The 25,028-nt window shown below is 36.9% G+C and overlaps 1 protein-coding gene across 5 annotated transcripts in view; it reads right to left on the bottom strand.

Annotated features, from left to right (window-relative positions):
• The window catches only part of ANO3 (anoctamin 3), a 206,469-nt gene that overhangs the window by 41,499 nt on the left and 139,942 nt on the right, over window positions 1-25,028 (bottom strand). For 4 of the 5 annotated variants that reach the window (XM_032187907.1, XM_032187911.1, XM_032187909.1 and 1 more), the window contains exons 5-12: window positions 22,765-22,917; window positions 20,091-20,191; window positions 15,999-16,043; window positions 10,276-10,407; window positions 8,794-8,900; window positions 7,357-7,412; window positions 4,984-5,105; window positions 3,636-3,770 (exon numbers count right to left, since the gene is read on the bottom strand). In XM_032187907.1, coding sequence (XP_032043798.1) covers window positions 3,636-3,770; window positions 4,984-5,105; window positions 7,357-7,412; window positions 8,794-8,900; window positions 10,276-10,407; window positions 15,999-16,043; window positions 20,091-20,191; window positions 22,765-22,917 — 851 coding nt within the window. The remainder of the gene's footprint in view (window positions 1-3,635; window positions 3,771-4,983; window positions 5,106-7,356; window positions 7,413-8,793; window positions 8,901-10,275; window positions 10,408-15,998; window positions 16,044-20,090; window positions 20,192-22,764; window positions 22,918-25,028) is intronic. The other variant, XM_032187908.1, reaches the window with a different exon arrangement.

Raw genomic sequence — 25,028 nt, 5'->3', positions numbered from 1 at the left:
TCCATTAAAATTACAGAATTACAGAGTGGTTAAGGTTGGAAGGGATGTCTGGAGGTCATCTGGTCCAAAGTCCCTGCTCAAGCAGGAACACCCGCAGCAGGTAGGTAATGAGGTGACATGGGTGATAGAGAAAATACCTACATATGTTTTATCAGGTCATAACAGTCAACTTGAGTTAGGTAAGCTCTGTTCTTGAATCTACATCTCACAGCATGTCTCACTCATTTGGTCATAGCAATGCACTGAGCTGACACGGTTGTGTCACGACTAGTCAGAGTAAATGCACAGATTCACACCTTTGTAAACAGAGATGACCTTCTGCCCAGAATTAACACAGACAGATTACAGATGTTCTGGGACTGCCATAAGCACACGACAAGGGCCTCTGCATCAACACACCCTCTATCAATATTTTGAAATTAACACTATTTCATCTTAGCTATAATAATATCACAGAAACACAGAATCATCTAGGTTGGAAGAGGCCTCCAGGATCACCAAGTCCAACCTCTGACCTAACACTAATAAGTCCTCCACTAAACCATATCCCTAAGCTCTACATCTAAATGTCTTTTGAAGACCTCCAGGGATGGTGACTCCACCACTTCCCTGGGCAGCCCATTCCAAGGCCTAACAACCCTTTCAGTAAAGAAGGTCTTCCTAATGGCCAACCTAAAACTCCCCTGGCGCAACTTAAGCCCATTCCCCCTCGTCCTGTCACCAGGCACGTGGGAGAACAGGCCAACCCCCACCTCGCTACAGCCTCCCTTGAGGTACCTATAGAGAGCGATAAGGTTGCCCCTGAGCCTCCTTTTCTCCAGGCTGAAAAAGCCCAGCTCCCTCAGCCGCTCCTAGTAGGACTTGTTCTCCAGGCCCCTCACCAGCTTCGTCGCCCTTCTCTGTACCCGCTCAAGCACCTCGATGTCCTTCTTGTAGCGAGGGGCCCAAAACTGAACACAGTACTCGAGGTGCGGCCTCACCAGAGCCGAGTCCAGGGGGACGATCACCTCCCTAGCCCTGCTGGCCACACTGTTTCTTATGCAAGCCAGGATGCCGTTGGCCTTCTTGGCCACCTGAGCACACTGCTGGCTCATATTCAGCTGACTATCCACCAATACTCCCAGGTCCTTCTCTGCCTGGCAGCTCTCCAACCACTCATCTCCCAGCCTGTAGCTCTGCTTGGGGTTATTGCGCCCCAGGTGCAGGACCCGGCACTTGGCCTTGTTGGACTTCATACAGTTGACCTCAGCCCATCGGTGCAGCCTATCCAGATCCTCCTAAAGCCTTCCTACCCTCAAGCAGATCGACACACGCACCTAACTTGGTGTAGTCTGCGAACTTACCGAGGGTGCACTTGATCCCCTCACCCAGATCATCGATGAAGATATTAAAGAGGACCAGCCCCAGTACCGAGCCCTGGGGGAGTCTACTGGTGACCGGCCCCCAGCTGGATATGACTCCTTTCACCACAACTCTTTGGGCCCAGCTACCCAGCCAGTTTCTAACCCAACGAAGCGTGCGCCAGTCCAAGCCATGAGCAGCCAGTTCCTTGAGGAGAATGCTGTGGGAAACAGTGTCAAAAGCCTTACTGAAATCAAGGCAGACCACATCCACAGCCCTTCATCACAACTCTCTGCTCTGCCTGGCCGGTATCTTTTGCACCAGCTCGTCTTTAGGCACGTGGGGACAGACCGCTCCTGCGCCATTACGATTTCCCTACTGAGGAGCGCCCAGCCCTCCTGGACTCCTCTGCCCTTCAGAACTGCCTCCCAAGGGACTCTGCCAACCAGTGTCCTGAACAGCTCACAGTCTGCCCTCCAGAAGCCCAAGACAGCAGTTTTACTGCTCCCCCTCCTGACTTCACCAAGAAGAGAGAACTCTACCATTTCGTGGTCGCTCTGCCCAAGCCAGGTGCCAGCCACCACACCTCCCGCCAGTCCTTCTCTGTTTGTGAACAGAAGGTCTAGCAGGCCACCCCCCGGCAGGCTCGCTAACCAGCTGTGTTAAGAAGATGTCTTCCACACTGTCCAGAAACCTCCTAACCTGCTTCCCCTGAGCTGTACTGTATTTCCAGGATACATCTGGGAAGTCGAAGTCCCCCATGAGAACAAGCGCTGGTGATTACACAACTTCTGCCAGCTGCCTGTAGAACTGGCTGCAAAATGGCGACAACGCCCGATGCTGCTGCTGGCACCCAATACGCCTCATCAGCCTCCCTCACGAGGGCTGCCAGGTCCCGGTGGCTCCTTCGGCTGCCTCGATGCCAGAAAAAAAAATCACTACCCTCCTCAATTCCCTGCTCCGCTGTACAACATGTCTGCCTCAGAGCCGATCACCTCAGTGAGTACATATATGACTACTCCCCTCCCCTTGTAGGCATCTGAAGCTATACGGCAGATCACCTAACTTTCAGGCTCTTGCTTCTGGAATAAAGTCCCAAGCCCCTTGTTGATTCCTTAGCATGACATTGAGGCACCTCAGGATAGGATCTGAAACAATCAGCCTCCATTGAGAGCAAGTGAAAATCTGCCTGTTCTGTCTGCAGCTGCTCAACTGCACCCAAAGGGAAAGACGGGAAAATATGGAAGCTAGCCTACCTTTGTCCTTCTGAGACTCATTCCCTGAAGCCTCCTACAAGCAAGGTAACTGTGCATAGTTTCATGGCTGGTATTATTGCATTTTATTGCATTTAATGCAGTCTGAAGCTGCCAAGTCTCTTAGGAGTGTGGCATAAAACAGACTGCCTAAAAAAAGCCTTAATTGCAGCACTGCAGAATATAACAACTGTCAGAAAATAAAGACAATTCCATAAAGAAATGTGAAGTACTGCTGCTCAAAGGCCAAGAAACACTTTGTATGGAATCTGATTTCATTGTGCTTACTGCCTATGAATTGAAACTGCTTGGAGCAACAACTGCAGTTGTAAAACCACTGATACCCTTCTGTCTGATGACACCTGATGTAATAAGGGTGCTTCCTCCAGTAACAGTTCCTAAAACTACAGCCAGCACTTAACTCTAACAATCTCATCGCTATTTCTAAACTGACACTCTCAGAGCAAATCACAACAGTGATTGCAGAAACAGAACAGAAACTTGAAAAATAGGTTCATTTCATGTGGTGGCAATGTCCTTGAAGCTGTAATTCCTGGCCACAGTTTACACCGAGTTAAAAATTTTCTTAAATTTGACGCTATTAACTTTTGTATAGGAAAAAAAAAAAAAAAGCATTCACAAAATAAGTTGAAGTTTTACAGCTCTACTATACTCTGGAGGTTAAAAGCAAAATGGAAGTAAAAAGTAAAGTATGTCTAGTTTTTGCCCATAAGCCTTGACTAGAATGATAACCATTGCAGTACATGTGACATTAGAATCAGTATTTGTTCATTTCTCTTACAGACAGAATTGGAATCATTGCAGATGCAGTGGTAAGAGCACTTGCTGTAAATGGCATGCACCCAGCTTGATGTAAAACAGATATACAACGTGGATGCACTTGATTGAAGAACCCAGTGCTCTATTTGTTTAGTATTGCGATTACCAAATCTTTAAAGCATTTAAAAGTAAAATGATTTAACCTGTGCAAGACTGATAATATTCAACAGGCTATTATAATATTTTTAAATGGCATTTTACCTTACTTGGCTGGAATCCATCGTAAATAATCCATAAAGGAAAACAAAGAGCCCAACCAGGGCAGCAGGAATCAGCATTCCAGTATACCATCCCAACCAGGCAAAATACAGTCCAATTTTTTCACCAAAATATCGCCTACATGAAGAGGGAAAGCATACATTTTTTTTTCAAGTTAAAACTTGTGGTGAACAATATCTAACTTCACAGCAGCAGAATAACTCTAGTAAGCAATCACCATTACAAACTTACAGTAAAACTATTGTCATGTTACCAAAATGTTTTAATTTGGGCTAGCACAATATTCTAGTGACACTAACTGCAGACTTACTACTAGAACATGTATTTTGTAAGGATGTAACTGAAGCACTCTGCAATTTTCACGTCCTTGCAATGACTAGGTAGGTGCATTAATTTAAACATTGCTAAAATGCAGGAAACTTAATTTACACACACAAACACACAGATACAAACAGTTTCTTGAAAGGAATAACATAAGCTTGTATGGCGTAAGTATTCCATTCTAAAAATAATTTATGATGGATAATCATATAATATGACATATTTTGAAGTATTACCAGTTAGAAAATATTAGATTGAAAACACAAGCTGAAGTTTCAGCTTTAATTCTTCAAAATGTGGATATCAATTACTATAAAAGACGAAGTAGCAGTGAAAAAAAGCAAATCCTGGATCTGGATGATCCTATTAGATTAGCACAGAATTGTTGCGTAGCACATTCTTAGCTCCACAGCCTTCACTGGAACAACATTGGTCATAATCATTGTTTATGATTGTCGTATCAGGAGTAAGAACAGACATCAAGGAAAACTGAATTACTGGTATTCTGTATCCAAGTTGAGGAAAATCCAAAACCCAAACAACACAGTTATTTAACTGCAATTAACGATATTTCTCTTCTTTACAGTTGGGAACCTATGACATTAATTACACATATATAAACAGAATTTTATTTAAACCCACAAGGAAACTTTGGATCCCCAGTGGATCTGGTAACTCTGTCCATGTGGGTAACAGTCTCTGCGTTCAAAAGTGCTGTCATGAGGGGCAGGTGTCTCTGATCAGCAGACCACTTCATGGGTATTTTCACTCTGTGAACTGTCAAGCAGCTCGATCTATGTGCCTTTATTCAGCCTCACTTGAAATCAATAGCCTTGCACAGAAGACCGTCCATAAGAAGCCATTTAGAGAATTCTGGTCTTCCCTGATCATAGAGAATAGCTAAATTTTACAGTGAAGTGTAAGGACAATGGATTTAGCAGTATGATTTATGTGTTGTTATCGGGCTACTTGTTTCACCGTAGCAAGCTGCTTTTCAAAGTACTAATACCTGATTAAATCAAGAGGCTGGTATTTGTACCACATTCCCCACCGTGCCCAACGCTCATATAAAAGGTGTCTGTGATTCTGAGCTCCATGCGTTTTGATGGGATGTCTGCTTTTGTGGCTTCCCTGAAAAGCACAAATAAATAACAATATATTGCCAGACTCTATAGAATATAAGTACATTTCTTAGATATTTGAATATAATTTTAAATTATGATTTCACTATGCTTATTAAATAAGTTTCAATTTGTTAGGGACAACTCTAGGAAACCTCACCTACAGATAATGTGAGCCTATGAGAGAGAGATGGTAAATACACTTCTGGAATGGCCAATTTCTCTAAGAATTAATGACAAAATCATACTAGCACAAGGCTATAAAGACCTATACAACTCTATATTACTTCAAGAACAGTGCTTCTACTTCAATTTTTCAAAAATTTGCATGAGATGTGTTTGTGGTATCTTTTTGTTTTTTCCCATAAAATTTCAGAAAATTCTGGTAGGTCAACCTGATCCTTCTCTCCTAGACATTTCCTATGACTGTGGTACATATTTCTTAAGACGACGGAAACAACAGAACTGGCATTATTTTGAAGCCTGCACAGAAGTCTCAGAGGCATTAAAATCAAAACAGAATCAATCTGGCTCAAAAAGAGTCCTTGCCTGACATCTACACACCGCCTGACAGCCTGAAAGAACAGCCTCATGCGCAGCAGCTGAGAAGTAACACGGATTCACTAGACCCATCCTAAACAGAATTGCTTGTATTTGCCATTTTACCCCAATTCTGAGGCAGGACATGTTTATTTGAACTTCTTCCCCCCGAAATGTCCTTTCATTAGACAACTCTCAATTATGGTGAAGAAAATTGTTCATCAAACAACTGCAAGTAATTCAAACTACTTCTTGGTAAGAGACAGATTTGTGAACCTGGTAAACTCAAGCTGTTTAGTCGTTTAGATTTTTATAATCTATTTGAAATAGTGAACATTCCTCACATTGAAAGAGTATTATTTGCTTGTTGGAGTCTGCTGACCCCTCTGGTTTAAGAATGACTTAAAAACAATGTTCTGCATTGAAGTCAGCAAAGAGCCATACCAAAATGTTAGCACAGAGTGGCCTTTGCAACACTGAGAAGTTCCTAGAAACAGAACATCAGCTTATTCTCACAGTCGCCTAAATGAATGCAATGCACAAAGCATTAGCCAGCATGTACATTTTAGGTATTTTTTTCGTACTTCCTTCTGCATTGCTTATCTATGACAGAGTCCAAGTCTCACAGTGTTGACTCTGGGACTGAATTTCTCATTTGCCTGTGTGATTAAAAAAAAAAAAAAGTGCAGGGTGTTTAACCACTATCCTTAGCACCAGTTAAGCTGCAATTAAGATGAGTAGCTTAAATATGTGACTTCATTAAGCTTATACTGAAACTCTGAAACTGAAGCTTGTGATAAACAAAGGAATATATACAGGAAATGCATATTAGAGCATGGATTTGGAAGCCAGAGAAAGCTTCACAGTTTTTTTTCTGTCAATATGACTAGCTTTTTCCTACAGTCTGTAATGCCCTACTGAAGCGTTAACAATTATATTCAATTATTTACCTAAAATATTCCTTCTCTGTATTCCATGCATTTAATTATTTATACCATATTAAAAATTACTTTCAATTTGTAAAGCATAGGCCAATCCTTTGAAACACAAGATCAAGTCACAGTATTCAGCCAATCAACCAGAGTTCATGGCTGCAATTACCAGCTACTGATCAGCATTTATCTGATCAAACCAAAGATTTGTGGCTTGCTTCTTTCCTTTCAATGCACAAAGACTCTCTGATAACCCCCTGAATTCAAAGACAAGTTTTTGATTTTTCAGCTCTTCAGTAGACCTTAACCTAGTAGAATTATCAAGTAGAAACCATCCGGAACTATACAGAAAGGATTAAATAGGAAATAAGTAAACTGCTTCCCTAAATTTGATCCATTGCACAACCTATTTAAAAAAACAAAACATTTTGAATGGTGTCAGGGAAAAATAATTTAACACAACTAATTGCAACAATTTCGAATAATAAACATTGCTGTTAAGAACTCCATAGGCACTATCTGCTTAGAAAAAAAGATAATAGTCTAGATCAGTAAGATAATGTTCTAGGAAATGTTCCAGGATTATCACAACGCATTACATAAAAATAAATATTTTTTTTGTATTTCAAAAAGCCAACATTAAAGAGCTGTTATTTAAAAAAACAAAAACACTCAACGCTACTTAGTGAAATAAAACATTTGCAAGACAAAATAGATAACTATATCATCAAAATATTAATGCAAGCTTTTATCAAAATATAAATACAAATACAAAACTAATGAGCTTACCTCATGTGGTGGAAATGCTGCTTCATAAGTTCCATTATTTAGTAATCTATTAATACCTAAAAGAAAAAAAATGCATTAATTCAAGTATGATTTACAATATATATTGAACTTCACGCACCAAGAATTAATTGTCAGGTTATGAAATGAGAATGCAACTTCACATTAGATGCTCAGGATGCTGTTAAACATGACAGTCATCAATTGTTGCACTGACCGTGGGTCTTACTGGTACCTTAAGCTCCCTAGCTCTGTCAAACTACAACTTTCTGAGGGCCAGTGTCTGCAACTTTGCTTTCATGGTCTGGTTCTCATGCTAGATCAAGTGTGAGAAAGTAGTTACACTCATGTTGTATTAATCAGAGCATACGATACAGATTTTATGGGTGACCAGATGATCTGGCACACACAGAGTGGCATGGATAGACCATCTTTGAGGCAGCAAAACCCCTGCAGAGTTAAAAGCTAACCTGTTACTTTTAAATATGAACCAGCTGAAGGAGTTTGTACCAGATCAATGCTCTGCTACAGCATTTTGGATCAGTTCCTAGAGTCCTCCTAAAGCCAGATTTATTTTACTATCAAAGCACGTTATAAAAAATAAGCAGTAACCATAATAATAACAATAAAAAGATTCAGTAGCCTGTGAGAGGATACCTATACAGCCAAGTTTACCCAAGAAATAAATTCTCATGACACATTTCAGATTTGCCCATTCAAACATAACATACAAATTACACTAATCTCAAGATGAAACTTGCCATCATCAATTTCAATAGCATTAGATTTCATCCCTCAGTTTCTAAGATTTTCTTACTACTGCTTTTCTCCCAGAAATCAAGCAACAACTTTCTGTAATTGCTGTTGTCTTTATAAGGCTTTAGTTGTCTATCTATATATTAAATTCTTAATTTAATTCCTGTAAACGAAACAGAAGATCATACATACATTCCCTCTTAATTGCAAATGAAAAGGAGTAACTAGACCTTTTGAAATACAGTACTGTAATAGAAGTGTCAATAAAAACTGAATTGCCTTTAAGTCAACCGTCTCTAAGCTGCACTAGAGATATCATATAATTTAAGTGCAGCTCTGATTCTGCTGGATTGGCACTGCTGGGTTCTAGCAATATCAGGGCCAGTCCTAAAAAACTCTTGTCAGTTTTCTGGGGTACGCCTTATCTTTTGTAAGGCTCTTGATCATATAAAGCTATTATAATCTCTCATATTTATTTAAAAAAATGAGTATTAAGTGAAAACTATTGCTATTTTTCACTGAGTTATTTAACAGAGCAATTGTTTGCAGCTTTCATTCAACTGTATTACTGGTTGAACAAAGATTTCAAGGGCATGGCAAAATTAATCAAGTTTACTCCACTAAATACTATTTCAGGCAAGTAAGGGTATAAAATGGGTTAAAAAAAAGATAAAGCATTCTTACCCATTTTGGATTTTCCATCTTCATACTTTGTTCTTTGTAGCATGTGATGCACGATTCTACTTCTCGTGGAGTTGCTGAAGAAGCTGTCTTTATTGTTTATTGTAAAACTAGAGAAATAACGAATGTCTTTCAATATTCAAAACAATGCACGGGTGTTGAAATATAGCTGCTCAATGTTTTCTTCTTAGAGTGATTTATTGTATCTTTATACTTCTTGTTTACTGCACAAGACATAAGATTTTGCATTCCGAAAGCATCTTCTCCAATCACCCCCCAAATTTGTCTTTATCACAGATTGTTGGGGAAAATGAGCAAATAAACCAATTCTTTTCTATTATGCCCTATTATCTAGGTCATTTCCATGCTGGATATAAATTTTAAGAAAATAATATTCAGAAGTAATGATCATTCTGAAATTCATATTACTGATAAATTGGCAGAGGTGCAAGTCAGAGAACTACTACCATTGTTATTTAGGGAATTAAAAAACAAAACAAAACAAACAAACAAAAAAACCCAACAACACTTAGCTCCAGGCACAGGACACTTTAGTAGCAGCTCCACAGAAAATCCTAGGATGGAGCCAAATAACGCAAATATTCTTTCCCAGATGGCTCAGGATTCTGAATGCCAGAAATCTGACATGAAGGAGCTTTTGCTTACTCAGCTGTGCCAAAGATGACACTCTTGCAATTCATAACATCAGCTGAGCTGGTTGAGAAATAACACCGTGAACAAGTGATTGTCCCAGTGCAATATAGTTAATTACTAAAAAAAAATAAAAATTAGGATGATAATGCAATTATTCTGTCCTTCTAGGGTATAGTCAGTCCACTAGCATATAGCTTCTTCACTTAAAAGAAAACAGTCTGTTTAGCCCAGCTTACATTTTTGCTTTATATGAACTTTCATTTCCTAAAGACTTATCACCAAATAATTTAAAAATAAACAAATAGCTAGAATATTCAAGACTGCTTTTGTCCTTAAAAAATTATATATATATATATATATATATACATACATACACACATACATATAAATTCTTTCAGAGACAAAAGCATTTTTCAAATGCACATTTGATAACAAAAACCCTGGCACTATTTTTAGCCCGTTTCCAGGTGTTTCCACAGTTTCAACAGCTGTCTCAGGTTTTGCCTAAGTAAAATATGTAATTAAGCTAAGCAAACTTGAGTAGGTATTTGCGTTTTGTAATGTAATGGAAAGCAAAACTTCTAAACCAAAAAGGTGGTGTTGATTTTTCAGTCAAATTTTTGCCCATACTACTCCCTGTGACTGTCATACAGCAAGTAACAGAGAACAGCTTTTAGTTTTAAGAGTAAATCCATAGAAAATAGCAGACATGATACTGGGTATTTGCCAGTGACCATCTGTTCATGGCTGCCTGTACAGCACTTGCTTAGTAGTGAGAAAATAAAAAATCCTTCTGGTCTCTGGCACTGTATTTCCAGTTCCAACACTTACTGGTGTATGCGTGCACGGCTAAAGGGTGCTGTGTAGCAATCAGTCTCTTCAAGATCAGGCAGGGCCTCCTTATCAAGCTTCATTGGATTTCTGGGCAGCCAGCTTTTCAGCTCTCTCATATTCCTCTGCAAACTGAGATAGCAAGAAATCAAATTTACAACCTCTTACCCGTTTGCTATTTCGAACTCCATCACTGTATATTTACTGACATCATACTAGAAATTAAATGAAAGCAGGAAATTCTCCCATTAAAATAATATAAGGAGTTAAGGAGTATAATTAACAGTTGTTTTATTATTTTTTTCATTTTGTATTTTTCTTTACGTGATCTGATCTTGCAGAATTGACTCAAGTGCCTCTCATTCTAACATTAGTGGGATTCTGGTTCTCCCTCTCTTCCCTAGCTCCCTCCTTTCCCTGGTGTTTGGACAGTAAAAATCATTAAATTTAAAGGTGAATACAGGATTTCTCACTGTCAAATTGTTCTGTATTTCTGATCTGAATAAAGCCTTCCCCTGTTTTTTTCATCAAAATCCAAGGGCTGATATTACCTTAGGAAACCATATACTGATATATGATATACTGATATACCAAATGAAGTAAAAAGCTACACTACACACAAGTTGTTATACAGTCTTTAGAGAAACTAACAAAAAAACTCCAATAAAACCAGCAAAAACCTGATACTGCTTCCTGCAGTTCCCTAAAAATTGGCATTGTAACACAAACAGAACATCATTTTTTACTCCTGATCAGATCATATACTGGTAACGTAAAGGTCTTTCTTGCACTGACGTCCTAGCTAAAAAGTATCTCAGCACAAGTTTTAGAGATAGAAAAATATGGCATAGCACAGTTCATTTTCAAGCAAATGCTAGAAGTTACCTTATTACTTCCATTTTGCACTTCTTGCTGACCTTTATTTTTCTCATATTGAACTGCTATAAAGTGTGGGTATTTAAGGAACAGGTCTCATTACAGTATGCTGTATTATCAATCATGTCTGAGATCTTGACAGAAATTGGATTTTGGAAAAACATTCCCCAAATAATAATGGTCAGTGGGATATGGGCCTTACTCAATTACCAATTACCATGAATGTGTGATATAAAAAGCATAGAGATCTCAGAGCCACAAAAATTGTAATGCTTAGTACTAGATTTTTATTTGAGGGAAGGAAGTAACTGCTTGTGCTAAACAGAAGCACAGCTCCCCATTTCAAAATTAAGAGGAATAAATGATCACAGCAAATTGCTCTCAGGCAGTAAAGCCACTTCTGTGAAAACGTTTTATTATCAATAAAAATAGCAAAAGGTGTACCCCTGTTTAACACCATGTCAGACAGAAAGCTAAACTAAATGTGGGATCATAATTTTACATATACATTTAAAATCCTCAATATATTCTTCTTGCTATGTATTACCAAGGAGTCCGTGCACACTCCATATTTAATTGGTACTGCACTTGAGGGACAGCAATCTATTGACACTAAGCAGTACGAGACAAAAAACTCATGTGAAATATATTCATAAAGCTGAAACACAAAAAACAATTCCTACACAGGTGCATCCCTTCAGTGCCTCCTCTGCTGAAATAATACCTTAATGTGCCAGTTGATTATTTTAATGGTTTCAGTAGAAATTCTTCCAGCACAAAATTATACACAATCCATGCAGGTAGTTCGCACTTGATTTTCTTCTTTTTTTTTTTTTTTTTTTCTTCCCTTTCTCGTTATACACATGCTGACTTTTTTTTTTTTTTTTTTTTTTTAGATTTAAAAACAGTCTTTTCTTTTAAAGAGGAAAGTACATAGATACATCAGGAAGAACAGTATCCAATGCAACTGATATCAGATTTTTGGTTATGAAATTACTTTAGAATTGGTCTTGCAAAGAACCTTGACCATGTTTCATCTCCAAAATTTAAAAAGCACTAGCCGATATTTTTTATCTTAAAGAAATTAGCCCTTTAAAAAACAAAGTCTATTTCTTTCAACATGCAATATGATGAAGAGCACTATTGGAATAAACTAAAAATCATGTCTATGTTACATATGCAACTTTTCTTAGGAGACAAGATGACTTACTACGCTAAGGTGTTTTCATTACCTTATTTTCATTACTTATGGCTCGTCACTCCAAAACCCAGTCTCTTCAGACAGCATAGAGTACGTCCACTGAAATTTACATCTTTCCTCATATAAAAACTAATTCAGCAAACAAGCCTCTTTTCTTGGCTCACAAGACTCTACAGTTAATGATGACACTAAAGATTCATGGAGCTTTTATTCAAAGCAAAAAAAAAAATTGGATAAATGTTTGACTGATTGTTTGAGGACTAAATATTAGCACACTTAGTCAGAATGACTTTCCAGGTCAAAATTAGCTGTTCAGAAAGATTTCTGTTCAGAAAGATCTGTTCAGTGGAGTCTATTCAGTAGGAGTGAAGGCAAACAGGTCTGGTCTGGTGAAATCATTGTTGAAGTCAGTTCATGCAATGAGATTAAAAATGTCCTACTGGAAACACTGCTGGGAATGCATCTGAACAGTGTGCAGATACACTCTTACTGAAACTACGAGACTACAAGGTGTTATTCTGAAACATGCAAGCATTTCAGTCTCAGACATGAAAATAAATATTTTTGAAGATGCTTGTAATTTCAGCTTTGTTCACCTTTTGTACTCAAATGTTCTGTTACATTCTGTTTTGTTGGTTGTTGTTTTTGGAGAACTGTTTAGTCCAAAAATCCTTGCAGATTATGTTTCCTCAGCAGACTCCAATGCAAAAAAGCACCTCAAAGGTGAACTTGGTGCACTGAGAATTAATCTAACATGACTTGAGTCTCCGGTGTGCCTTTAGTTTCAAGGAGTCAAGGAAGCTTGATCTACAATACATCCATACTACTGTGCTATTTGCAGAACAGTGACCTTCTATCACTCCTATCTCTTCCTCACAGCCTTTCACTCTTTAACCACAATGACTTAAAGGAGCAATTACTTCTCCTTATGAAACTGCTATTGGAATTTTCTGACCAGGATTCATGGTTATAGTGGAACAAGACACCAGAACTGAGCAAATGCCATTCTTCAGAAAGACATTTTTGACAGCGATCACCAGCCATTAGCTTGCTCAGTGTTTGCCTCTTGTACTCTAACACGCAAGACAGTGGTCAAAAATTGTCAACCACGTGCCACCAAATTGTATAGACCTTGTGGTATGCTTTGTAATGGTAAATGTGTTATGGTTGACAGTTTCAATATAGGGACACAATACTGCAACGTTTTCACCACCAAAAAAAAAATCTGCAACATGTATCCTATGGAATGATATTAACAGATTTATTTCAGTGTACAAATTGAAATCAAAAAAGTTTTAGAAGTCTTTTTGCAAAGCAGGATACTGCAACTAAATTGCTGAACAAATTCATTTCTGGTTCTCTAGCCTTACAAATATAAAATAATGTTAACATTTCACTAGCAAGAATGAACCTGCATACTGTAGCAACTATTCATTTTCTTCTTCTTAATGTCATCCCTTAACCAGTGTTGGGGTGTCTGATATGGCACATATAAGACTGATTCATAAGATTATTCAGTCATAAATCTGAGGGAGTTCAGACTATTTTTGATACATGCATTATTTACTTAAAATTATTAAAAATTAAATTATTAAATACAATTTCTGTAGACTAGCCCTATGAACAGAAATCAAGCTTCACACTATTGTATACAATTTTGCCTTTTTTTAAGGTATGCAAATAAATAAACTGGCTGTAGATAGATACCATGTAGATATCACACATGAGAAACACAGTATATCAATAAGCACTACACTTACCTTTATTCTTTTAACCATGCTCCTAATAATTTTTTGTGGACTTAAAGACATGTATAAACATATTCATCTACCATATTACCGCGCCAATAAAATTCAGGGAAGTGTATATGTCACAGCAGGGCCTAATGTAATAGTCTAAACCCATTTTCTTAATTACAGAAACTCAGTAGCATCAAAATTTTACCTTCGATACACAAATATTTTCATACATATTCCTCAGCCTAGCTATTGCAAACTCCACTTAGAAATATTAAAAACTATTTGATAAATTACAGAGAAGTTAGGTTTGAAAAGCCTTGGGATGCAGGGAGACGATGACAGTAGCAGAAGTTAGAATGATGAGATGGATATGTCAGCAACCTTACAGTTAGCTTGCAACTTCAGACACAGCTTCTTTTTCACACTGTTCCTCTGTGCACTGGATTGTATCAAGTGCCAGAGGAAAAAAAACAAAAAACAACAAACAACTAGATTCCCAAATTCCGGGTATATTACAGGTAAAAACATTTGTTTTGAATGTAGAATCAATCTGGCATTAAAACTGCTTATTACTTAGTTCACGGGTACTGCACAACTTCAAAAGCATGTTTCTGTCCTTCTAAATAAGGAAAATAAATTGATTTCATTTCTAGGACTCACCAGATGGGTTTCAGATAAATTAAGACAAAATAAAGCTCTGTTAATTTTGCCTTTTCAAAGGCAAAGCACATCACTTAAATTTTTCATAACGCATGGTAAAATGGAGCAAGCATGTGAATGACTGGGAAGAGGAAAAATGCAGTTGTAAATTTATGTAACAGGTTGTTTTATTTTAATATATTTTATTTGCTTATGCAGTTTTTTCTTACTTTGATGTTCAGCAGTGCTTTGTCTATTTTTGTTAAAACATTATCTTGCAAACTGATACCGTGAGACCATATAAATTATTCCTGAGAAATAACGAGAGTTCTTCATCATCTAAAGTAAAAATGGGAGAACTTAAATCAAATGTAATCAAGATTCATCTCAAGAAAACCAACCACAGAAAACTCTTTTGGGAGTTTTCCCTCACGTAAAAAACAATAAAATAAAAAAATCTCATCTTTTCTGTTGGTAATTAGGATTTACAAAACATCATTTTGCCTGACTAGAGCAAGAGGGAGCAGTTACAGCTCACAGTATCTCCCCATCCTAGCTCCTCCAGGCTCCTTTCACCGAAGCAGCAGCCTCAGGTTCAGGTGAGCTTTGTGTGCACTGGCCTTCATTTGGCAGCCCTGCCATCCTAGCCTGGCTACTCACTACTAGCTCCCTGGGCTTTAAATGCTATAGCTGGACGGTTTTCAGGAAAGAAAGCCATTTATGACAGACTGAAAGATATTTTAGAAGATAGTAACCTCATGAAATCTCAGAGTTAAAAGTCTTTCACTGCAGCAAACTGTCAGCTATCAAATAAGAATTCAAACCAGCCTTCAGGGCATCATCGATGCAGTTGATCAACAGGATGCACATGAGAAAAGTTACATTTATGCATTTAAGGAAATAGCTGACTACCAGAGTTTACTTAAGACATGCACTCAAAAGTATCTTCCACACTAATGTAACATGTCTTAGTAACAGCAGACGTAACTGTAGAGATAGATCCAGTATTAAATCTTTGCTGCCAGGATAAGGGCCACTTTTTTCCTGGCATAAACACTTTTGCATTTCTAAAACAAGAACTGGCAAAGCTTTAGAGAAATGCATCTTGTTACAGATGAATATTTTAGCACTTGGAGCTAACATGTTTTGAGTTTTGAGGGAAATAATCTAATTTTCCAAGTTTCCTGGATAAATTTACAACTGCAAATGGATTTTCTTTAGCAGGGTGACTATTTGACAAAATTAGAATCTACACATCACCCACCAACCTGCCCATGGTTTTGCTCCTCCAGTCAGTGTAATAACATTTTTTCCTGAAAGAACAGCAGAAATCAGCTGAGAATAATCAAGCAGGAGACAGTTGAAAAGGACATATACATCATAAAAGAACATTGGACATTTAAAAACATTCATATTAATAGAAAGATGAATAAAGCACTTTAAAATACTGTGACCTCACATATTTTCAAGTTTAAAGTTTGCTCCAGAGTAAGATTTACTTCTTTGCATTGTAGCTAATAACAATAACTAATCCATGATTCATTCACAAGACACCCATTAGAGAAGGACCAAATGCTGTCATGCTCATATTCATTTCATGGCATCTTTCTTAGCATTTTTTTTTTTATTCCATAGAACTAATTTTAGAAGAATTACCAGCACTCCCACGCTAATAAATGCTTTATGCACTCTGCGCATTAATACCATAAGCACTTAGCACCATTAGGTCCCAACTTCACTCTCTGGAGTGGTGTACCATCACCTTCCCTTCGCTTGGCTTTTTGCATCCAACTGAAGAACAACATGTGGCCCTACAAATCTAAGAGCACTAACTGAAACAAAACACATTTATGTTACGGTTCTTTTCTCTCCACCATTCACTGGTCACAGTAACCTCAGAGAAACAATATCAGAAATTGCCAGTGAAGTCTTCAGAGTACAGTTTGTTTGAAAACAATATAGAGACATATTTGCTGCAATGTCATACCTTCCATAATTTGTTTCAGTTTTTAATTTTCCTCTGGCCTCCTTCTACCCTTTCCCGCCACATTTCAGCTAAACAAAGGCCAAGATCCTACAGATTCCTTGGGATATCTGCATCTTTACCATGGCAATCATTGGGGACAGTGAAGTTTGGCACCAGGACATTTTTTCCTTTTTTAATTCAAGTCATACTTTATATTTACACCTAAACCCTTTTTCCTCCTGCATGTTTTATTTTATTTTTTATTAGTAATTAAAACAAGTTTAGGTAGATACATTACTATGAGGGCTTAACCCTGTTGTCAGTTGCTATTTTCCCCTGCCCTTCATGGTAACACACACAAAAATGGCACTTCCACTCTGGATACTTAGCCAACGAAATCTCCATCAGAGGAGAACTTAACCCAGAACCAACATAGTTCACAAGATCTGCAACTGCCCATCTCAAGAGTAGTTGAGATTCATTAAGGTGCATTACTTATATTAAAATAATAACAAAATGAGTATAGTAAAAAGAGTGAAAAGGAAACAGAGCCTAGAAAATAAGTGGTCATAACAAAGTTATCTACCAGTCTGTAGACTGTTGGCAGCCTGATATTTAGTACCACTAGGCAGAATTTTAAATGAAATAATGAAGAATTTTTACAGGATTTTGCCATCAGATATTTGAAAAAACACTTTGCTCATTTCCTTTCATCACCCTTAGCTGTTTTGCACATATTGGGTCCAGCTAAGCTACAGAAACATATTTTTTCTTCATTATACCCATTGATAATTTATGTTTCACAAGGACTTCCTTTAGACACTGGTACAATGAAGCTTTTGTCTGGGTAACCATAACTGTGATATGTAACCATATCACAGTTACATTTCTCCTGTCAGAACACATATTTAAATTTATTTAAAATCAAAGTATAACGCAGTCATAATTTAAACATTGTCCTATTTGAATGCATATAGACAGCAATGGTGATTACTGTAATCTGTTGAAATGCTAGGAAAATTTCCTTTTGTAATTGAAACACTGAGATTCCATCTTAGATTGCATATATGACGCATACTATGTATCTGCCAACACATTTAGGCATAATGCCATGCTAAAAATGAGTTCTAGGATGCTGGTTAGTCCCTTGGTCAGACAAAAAAAATTAGTTACTTTTCAGTAACAGAAATACTTCTTGTGTAATAAAAACACTGATTTTGTTTCGATTCCTAGATTGAGCATACTAAAAAGTATGAGTATAATTCAGGAGACTTCTTCTTCATGTATTATTCATACGTGGTACTGATATTTTAAGGAGTGTAGCTGAAAGCCAAAATTTTGCAACCCTGTACAAGAGGATAAGGGTGTACTGCATTGAAGCACTGCAGGGAAGGTTAGCTCTCTTCTTAAATTACGCATCCAAAATAGACAGAAAGAAGCTGCTGATAAATCAGACAAAGCTGAAGAGAAATAATCTGCTCTTAGAAGGGAGCACTAGTTCATTGCAATTACAGCACAATGGTATGATTTAAGCTTCTTCTACCCACTGAAGAGAGAAAATAGTTACCTCAGGAAAAAAAAATATATGCCTTCCATATGCCTTGCTAACTTAAATAAGTAAGCTCAATACTTAAGTGAATGATAGTGCTTTTGCCAGAACATGTAACGAAATTACAAAATGTGCGACCATGTGATGCTGTAATGGAAGCACAAGAGGCTATTTTTACATCCGTGCAAAGGCCATCAGGGGCAAATAAAAACACACATGAAGACAAGCTCTGTCTCAGAAAGTCTCTAAACCATAGATTTCTGGAACCAGAGGGCATCATGAAATACTTCTCTGCTTCTGTATTAAACGTCTGAGACTGGCTGCTGGCAAAGCAAGGTGGACCTTTGTTCAAATCTGCTGTGTCCACTTTGTGTTCACAATAAAACTGCCACGCTTATTGTTATTTTAAAAAGTACAGAAATGAAAGAAATAGCTTATTTGAAATATTCACACAATTCTGACATTGCAATCTCATTTTAATTCCTTCTTAAATCTTTTCTCAAGACACAAAAAAATGGTGATCAATTCCATACTTTTCACAGAGCTGGAGGTAGGCAGCAGGCTTCTTTCTTTCTTACCAGGTAATTGTTTCACTCTACAAACTAACAAAGTCAAGCAACAGAATTTAGCATTTTAACTACTTTTTGTGTATCTGATATGCCTAGGATAGAAGGAAGCTGAAGCATCAACCCAAAACCAAAGAAACATGGCTCAGACACTTTGGAAAAGACAGAATATATTTACCTGTCAATTACTAACACAACAACTAAGAATAGCTTCAAAATAAAGTAGTGTAAAAGTTAACCAGTATTTTCTGAAGGGCACTGCTGATCTATGGATTTAATAAAATGAGGAAGAATTCAAACCACTGCTAAAAGCTATCATTTGTGACTTCAAGTATTAAAAGCAAGAAAGAACTCTTTGGAATAGGAATTTAGTTTGCATGCATACACATATACAAACACTTCTATATTTAAAACATAAACAAGAATTACTCAAACCAGGGAAGCTCAAAGGGAACTATAATAATATTCTTAAGCATTCAGAAGATGACTGATACTGAACACATTATTTAATGGAAAGGACTTAATGCAATGATGTGGAAACTTGGTATAAAACTGGGTATTTAAAACCAGCTTTGAGCTAAGGATGCTTCACAATGACTAAGTTTCTGGCTTAGGACTAACTCAAGAGAGCCACATCGTGATAGCTCAAGTCAGCAGGGACATAAGAGGTAGAGCACTTGGCAATTTAAGTGAGAAAGGAGTTCTGAAAGGGTATTTTCCATGAGTCACACAGCTTTAGCATCCAGTTACCATTCTGACTCCCAGTGAAGTTTACAGCACACAACAAAGCTCTTCTCTCTCTGCAAAAACAGCTTTAATTGAGTTGAAAAGGAACACTTGCTCCTTCTAAAATCTGTGTTATTACAGGAGAGGTTAACTTGTCCTACACTCCTTATTGCAAATAGGTACAATAGAATTTGATTAGCACACAGATGAGGAACTGAGGTCAAGTTATTATTCTGGCAAAGGAACATTAAAGGACCAAGAATTTGAGATTTCTCACTAACGTGTCAACTATTAACAATACTTTCTAACAGTCTGTGTTTGATTTGACTTGGAAGGTAAGCTTGAAAACAAATACCACAGGCTAACTTGAAAAAGAACAGTACCTATTTTTTGTTTCTACTCTCCTCTTTCCTTTTCATCTCGCTAAATTAAAATATAAACATGCCTGACCACAGTGCAGCGAGTGGATTGAATTTTAGCCTTAAGGTAAGTAACAAAGCTATAATATTTTAAGTACTATATTACAAGTTCCTTAAAATGGTTTCCGCAATACCTGAAAGGCATCCTGATGTTCATTCTTTCTGCATATTTGCACAAAGTCTCCCATGGACAGTGAATTTTAACAAACATGATATCACTGTTTGTAACAGCTGGCTGCAAAAAGAGGTAACAAATAAACACATATTAATAATTCAAAACGACACGGCATTCAAGTTTCTAAAAGCATTCTTCAGAGGCAAATTCTGCTTTCCTGCATGAAGCTGCTGCACAGATCTGAAAATACTTTAAGTGCTCTGACCCGAACAAAGGAAAATTGATAAAAACCCCTCCACAAATCTTGTAATATGAATAACCTAGAAACTGTCAAAAAGGAACCCGTAGGACAGATCTTTGCTTATAAACACAGCAGAAGTAGGGAAAGGCTTTATGCAGCATTTTGACATGGAATAAATAAACATCCCCTCAAAAATCATTTTTGATGAGCCATTTCATGACCATTTAATGTGTGTCCCATTCAAGAAGAATGTAAGAGCCACAAGAACAGCTGAGGGAAGTCTGCAGGTCCCACTTGGCCTAAATGGAAAATCCAGGAACAATGAAGTAACTGTGATGCCTTCTATCAACTTATAAATGTCATCTCTGTAAGAATTGAGAACTTCCAGAAAATTACAAGTAATATTCGATGCAAATGTTTTGTGTAATGTATTTATCTGAACACAAAACAAGAATTTCAGCATTACAGGTTCCTAAATTTATCTTTCTTAATCAATATTTCAATTTTAAACTCCTCTCCCAGCTATATTTCCTTAAGTGTTTGGACAGCGCTCTCAGACCCATGATCTGATTTTTTGAGTGGTACTTTGGGGACCCAGGAGCTTGACTCGGTGATCCTTGTGGGTCCCTTCCCACTCAGGATACTCTACGGTTTTATGCATTTTTATATGTAATTATTTTGGTAGAGGTGAGTCTGATTAAAGCCACCCAAAAACTTAAGTAACACACAGTTTGGTAAGTAAAGATAAAAGAAAATTCAATTGAAGAGTTAATACAATTTTAAATGTTCAAAATTATACCTATTAGTGACATAATGTCATGTCATAGTTCTAAAATATTGCTTCTAGGATTTAATTTTTTTTTGCAAAAGATGTGGAAAAAACAATATTGTAAAAATTTAAATAACCTGATATGTAGAATTACTATCTTATAAAGACATATTTTGTCTGAAAGGTCAGTGCTTGTGAATTGATTCCAGCTGGCATTGTTCTAATTTCAGTAAACATCCCAATATTTATTTTTTTCTATTAGACTCCAATCAATTTTTAAAACCTTAAAAATAAATTTTACAATACCATTAGGTCAGTTACTTATGAATATTTAACATGCTTTATTGTCAGCCAGTACTTGCAAGGACTTCCAACAGTTAAAACCTCATTGCTTTAATACGGAACACGCAAGGTAATTCTGCTGAGCTGAAGAGCAGAATAAAACAGGATAAAAGACACGTGAAGTATAGGAGCTTATTTCAGGATAGAGCAAATACACGTCTGCTTTTTAAGTAATTCACGAAACAGCAGAATTCCAAGGCTGTTTTCCTGACTTTGTTTTCCTTCATTTTTATATTAATGCTCTCATTACCGATATCCCAACCACAACAGCAACAACTTAACACTTTGAAATGTTTTTTCACGTTTCACAGTAGGGAAATGAAAATTCCTGAATATCCACACCAAAGTGCAATACAGAGCAGCACTCAAACTAAGACACAGAAAGAATGAAAAAAGGAAATGGAAGCAAACACAAATAACAAAACAAAATAACATAATTGTCTGACAAAGCAGAGAACATTTGGTTTTTAGTACTCATTTGAAGTTTGACTGTGAGCACACAGAAACAAACGTTCATCTCTGTAGTATCAGCAAATGTATTAGAAGCCTAATCATACATTAACTTGGAATTTGGGGAAAATAAATTGTTATAGATAAGAATTAAGATGACAAAATTCTTCCCTTATAGCAACAACAAAAAAATTAATTCCCTACTAATACCTGAAGTTCTTAGTCTTCAGGAGTTTCAGCTTTTAAAGAAAAAGGGGGACAGTACTGAAACTTGATACAAAATCAGATTTTTCTTCTTAATACAACCAGAATAACAGGCTAGCTTTTCATTTATTTATTATTATTATTCTACTTATTTTCAAGTGTATTCTGGAAAATTTAGAAGCCTGAACAATAGCACTTAAATTGTAAACTATTCTAGCTCAAAGAGCACAATGCAGATTAGGACACACAAACTAGGGATGGATTAGTCTGACATCTTTAGCCCTTTTAAAATACAGAGGGATTTAATGCCATGCATCCTGCTGAAAGACAGAGGTTATGTATTAAAGTAACAATATGGGTTACTGAAGCTTCTTCTGTTTTGTAGGTGTCAGGAGCTGGAAATTTCCCTCGATACTGCACTAAACCTGCTCCTATTTAAAACTGATTCTATACTGTGTAGGTGCATGTGCATTTAAGCATATAAACATGCAGGAGCAGGTTAACATGTTAAACACATGCTATCAAACAACTGTTAGTATAATAGCATTAAACAGAGGGACCAGCCTGACCGCAAAGACTTGTAAGACACTAGGAATTTTATACATTCAATCAAGTAAGACAGTATTTTAAATACTTTATAACGTATCTAAATAAATAGCTTTATACCACATAAGCTACAAAACTCACCTCTCGTTCTAACATCAGCCCTTCTGCTCTCAAATTCTTCTCAAACGTGCTTCTTTTCTCTACCTGCAGACTTGACTTTTTGTAGACCAAGATATAATCAATGCGCTTTTTTCCATCTTTGAAGAAGAGGCCTGATGATGCCATGGCATCGGTCTGGATAAGATAAAAATATGGTAGACACGTCATTCATAAAGATGAACAGAACTGTCATGAATTCCCTGCAACACAGCACTTCCTAAAGCATGGAAATATCCACATAACTACAAGATGACTATATAAAGAACAAGTCACAAGAACAGACAGCTCTTATGTGTTGTTAGACCAGGATTTCCAACCAATTAGAATAAAACAAACTAAAATGACTCCGTAACAATCATAATCTAGCCATTACTTTCAACTGTGCACCCCCCAAAAAAAAATTACTGTATAGTATGTATGGATGTGAGCTCCTATTAATACTTACTTCCCAGTTGGAATTAATAAAATTTAAAGGCAAATAAATTAAACCAAGTTTCAACAAATTAGAAGAGAAACACGATTGATGTGAATGTTTTCTTGGATATTCCAGCTGAAGTTCTTTTTAATGCCATGTTAGCAATGCTTAAATCTTGTCTAGTTCCTTCCCACCATGCTTGTAAACACAAGGGATTCTCTGACCTCGATATGGAAAACCCTGCTTTACATGTTGCTGCTGAAAGCTATTTTTACATTGTTTTTGCATGAATCAGAATAGACAGTGACTATATCAACTGGTGTCATTCTGTGAAGAGTTTGAAATTTGAAAAAGTAAACTGAGAAACAGTTGTTGAGTTCTGGAGAATGCAAACTCATTTTAACAAAAACTGTCCAGAACACATATGGTAGTTTTAAGAAAGATGTGTCACACACACGTGCACGACCAGACATCTATCCATAGTGCATTATCTTTTAGCAAATAGGATGTTAGTCACGAAAATTGACTGTATTTGGATTGTTTGATATGAAATTTATAAAACTCGGAGTTATATCCAACGATAACATGCTGCTTTGATAAACAGAACCATATGCTAGTGTGTGATATCAGCAGTACAAATACTGGATACCAGCTTTTTTGTTTGTGATTTTCTTTTTCTATACTCCCACATACCTCACAGCTAACTTTACAAATTTAGTGTTTCTGAAAAATCTCTGTCTGCAAAATCTGAAATTTTTGAAGAAGATTTTTTTTTTCCCCTCCTAAAGACAAAACCAAAGAAATATCCTTCTCAGACCACCCGTCATTACAAAATTGCATCAGCACACCTCCGGGATCATTATTTAAATACATTAAGCTTCAGTTTAAGTACAATTAAGCTTTTTCTCCTTAGCAGCTGGTGATGGCATCATCTTTCTTTTCCAGATGCTTTTATGGTTTGTTTTGATAAGTATCATCTGTTACCTTCTCTAAGCATACCTGCTTATATATTTTATTAATGTAAAAACAAAATGAGATTTAGAAGCCCAAACTTTGTCCAACTTTCCTGAAGCTTTGCTGTCACTAATTCTTTTAATATTAAAAAAAAAAAAAAAATACAAGCAAAAACACAGAAAAAAAAAGGAGGAAAGGTTTTTATCCTCCCACCCCTTTTTATAACCATTCTATAGACATCTGACATGATAAAACATTGAAATCTTATTTAGAAAAGTGCAAACTTCAAAGTAAATTGGAAGATGTTTTACAACTTACACTACAATTTACATTTGAAATTATGACTGGAGTAGCACAATCCTTGTACACAGGCCCACTCATTCTCATCTCTTACTCTTTCTATTTAAAGAAAGAAATGCCAAAAATAACATGACATCATCTGTAATGCAGAAATCCTGTTTCTATACCATTCTGTCCCTGGAAGACAAAATTCAACAATAAAGCAGGGTTGTTGGATTTTCCTAGTTTTGCCCAGCTTTCTGGGCTTTTACAGTCTGAATTTGTGGTATTCTCTGGCCTGCTCTTTACTGGCATCACTGACCCATTGTCTTAATGACACCCCTCTTTTTAATGACTCAGACCAATCAGATGGCCTCACTCTGTTGTCTTCAACTTGCTCAAAGGGTACCAGCATTAGTGCCAAAAGTGCTCATAGTTACATTTTCCTTGCTGCTTGCAAATAATCCCTCATTACTCCTTCTACCTGTTACATCCTCCATCTACCACTCCTCTTTGCAATGACTTGACCGCTTTGAAAAGCGTACAAAGTATGCTTCTTTAGGGTAGAAGTTGCTCTTCAGCAATGAAGTGTAAGTAA

Source organism: Aythya fuligula, chromosome 5, assembly GCF_009819795.1.
Source record: "Aythya fuligula isolate bAytFul2 chromosome 5, bAytFul2.pri, whole genome shotgun sequence".
Lineage (NCBI taxonomy): Eukaryota > Metazoa > Chordata > Aves > Anseriformes > Anatidae > Aythya > Aythya fuligula.
This window is presented reverse-complemented; position numbering and strand designations above follow the sequence as displayed.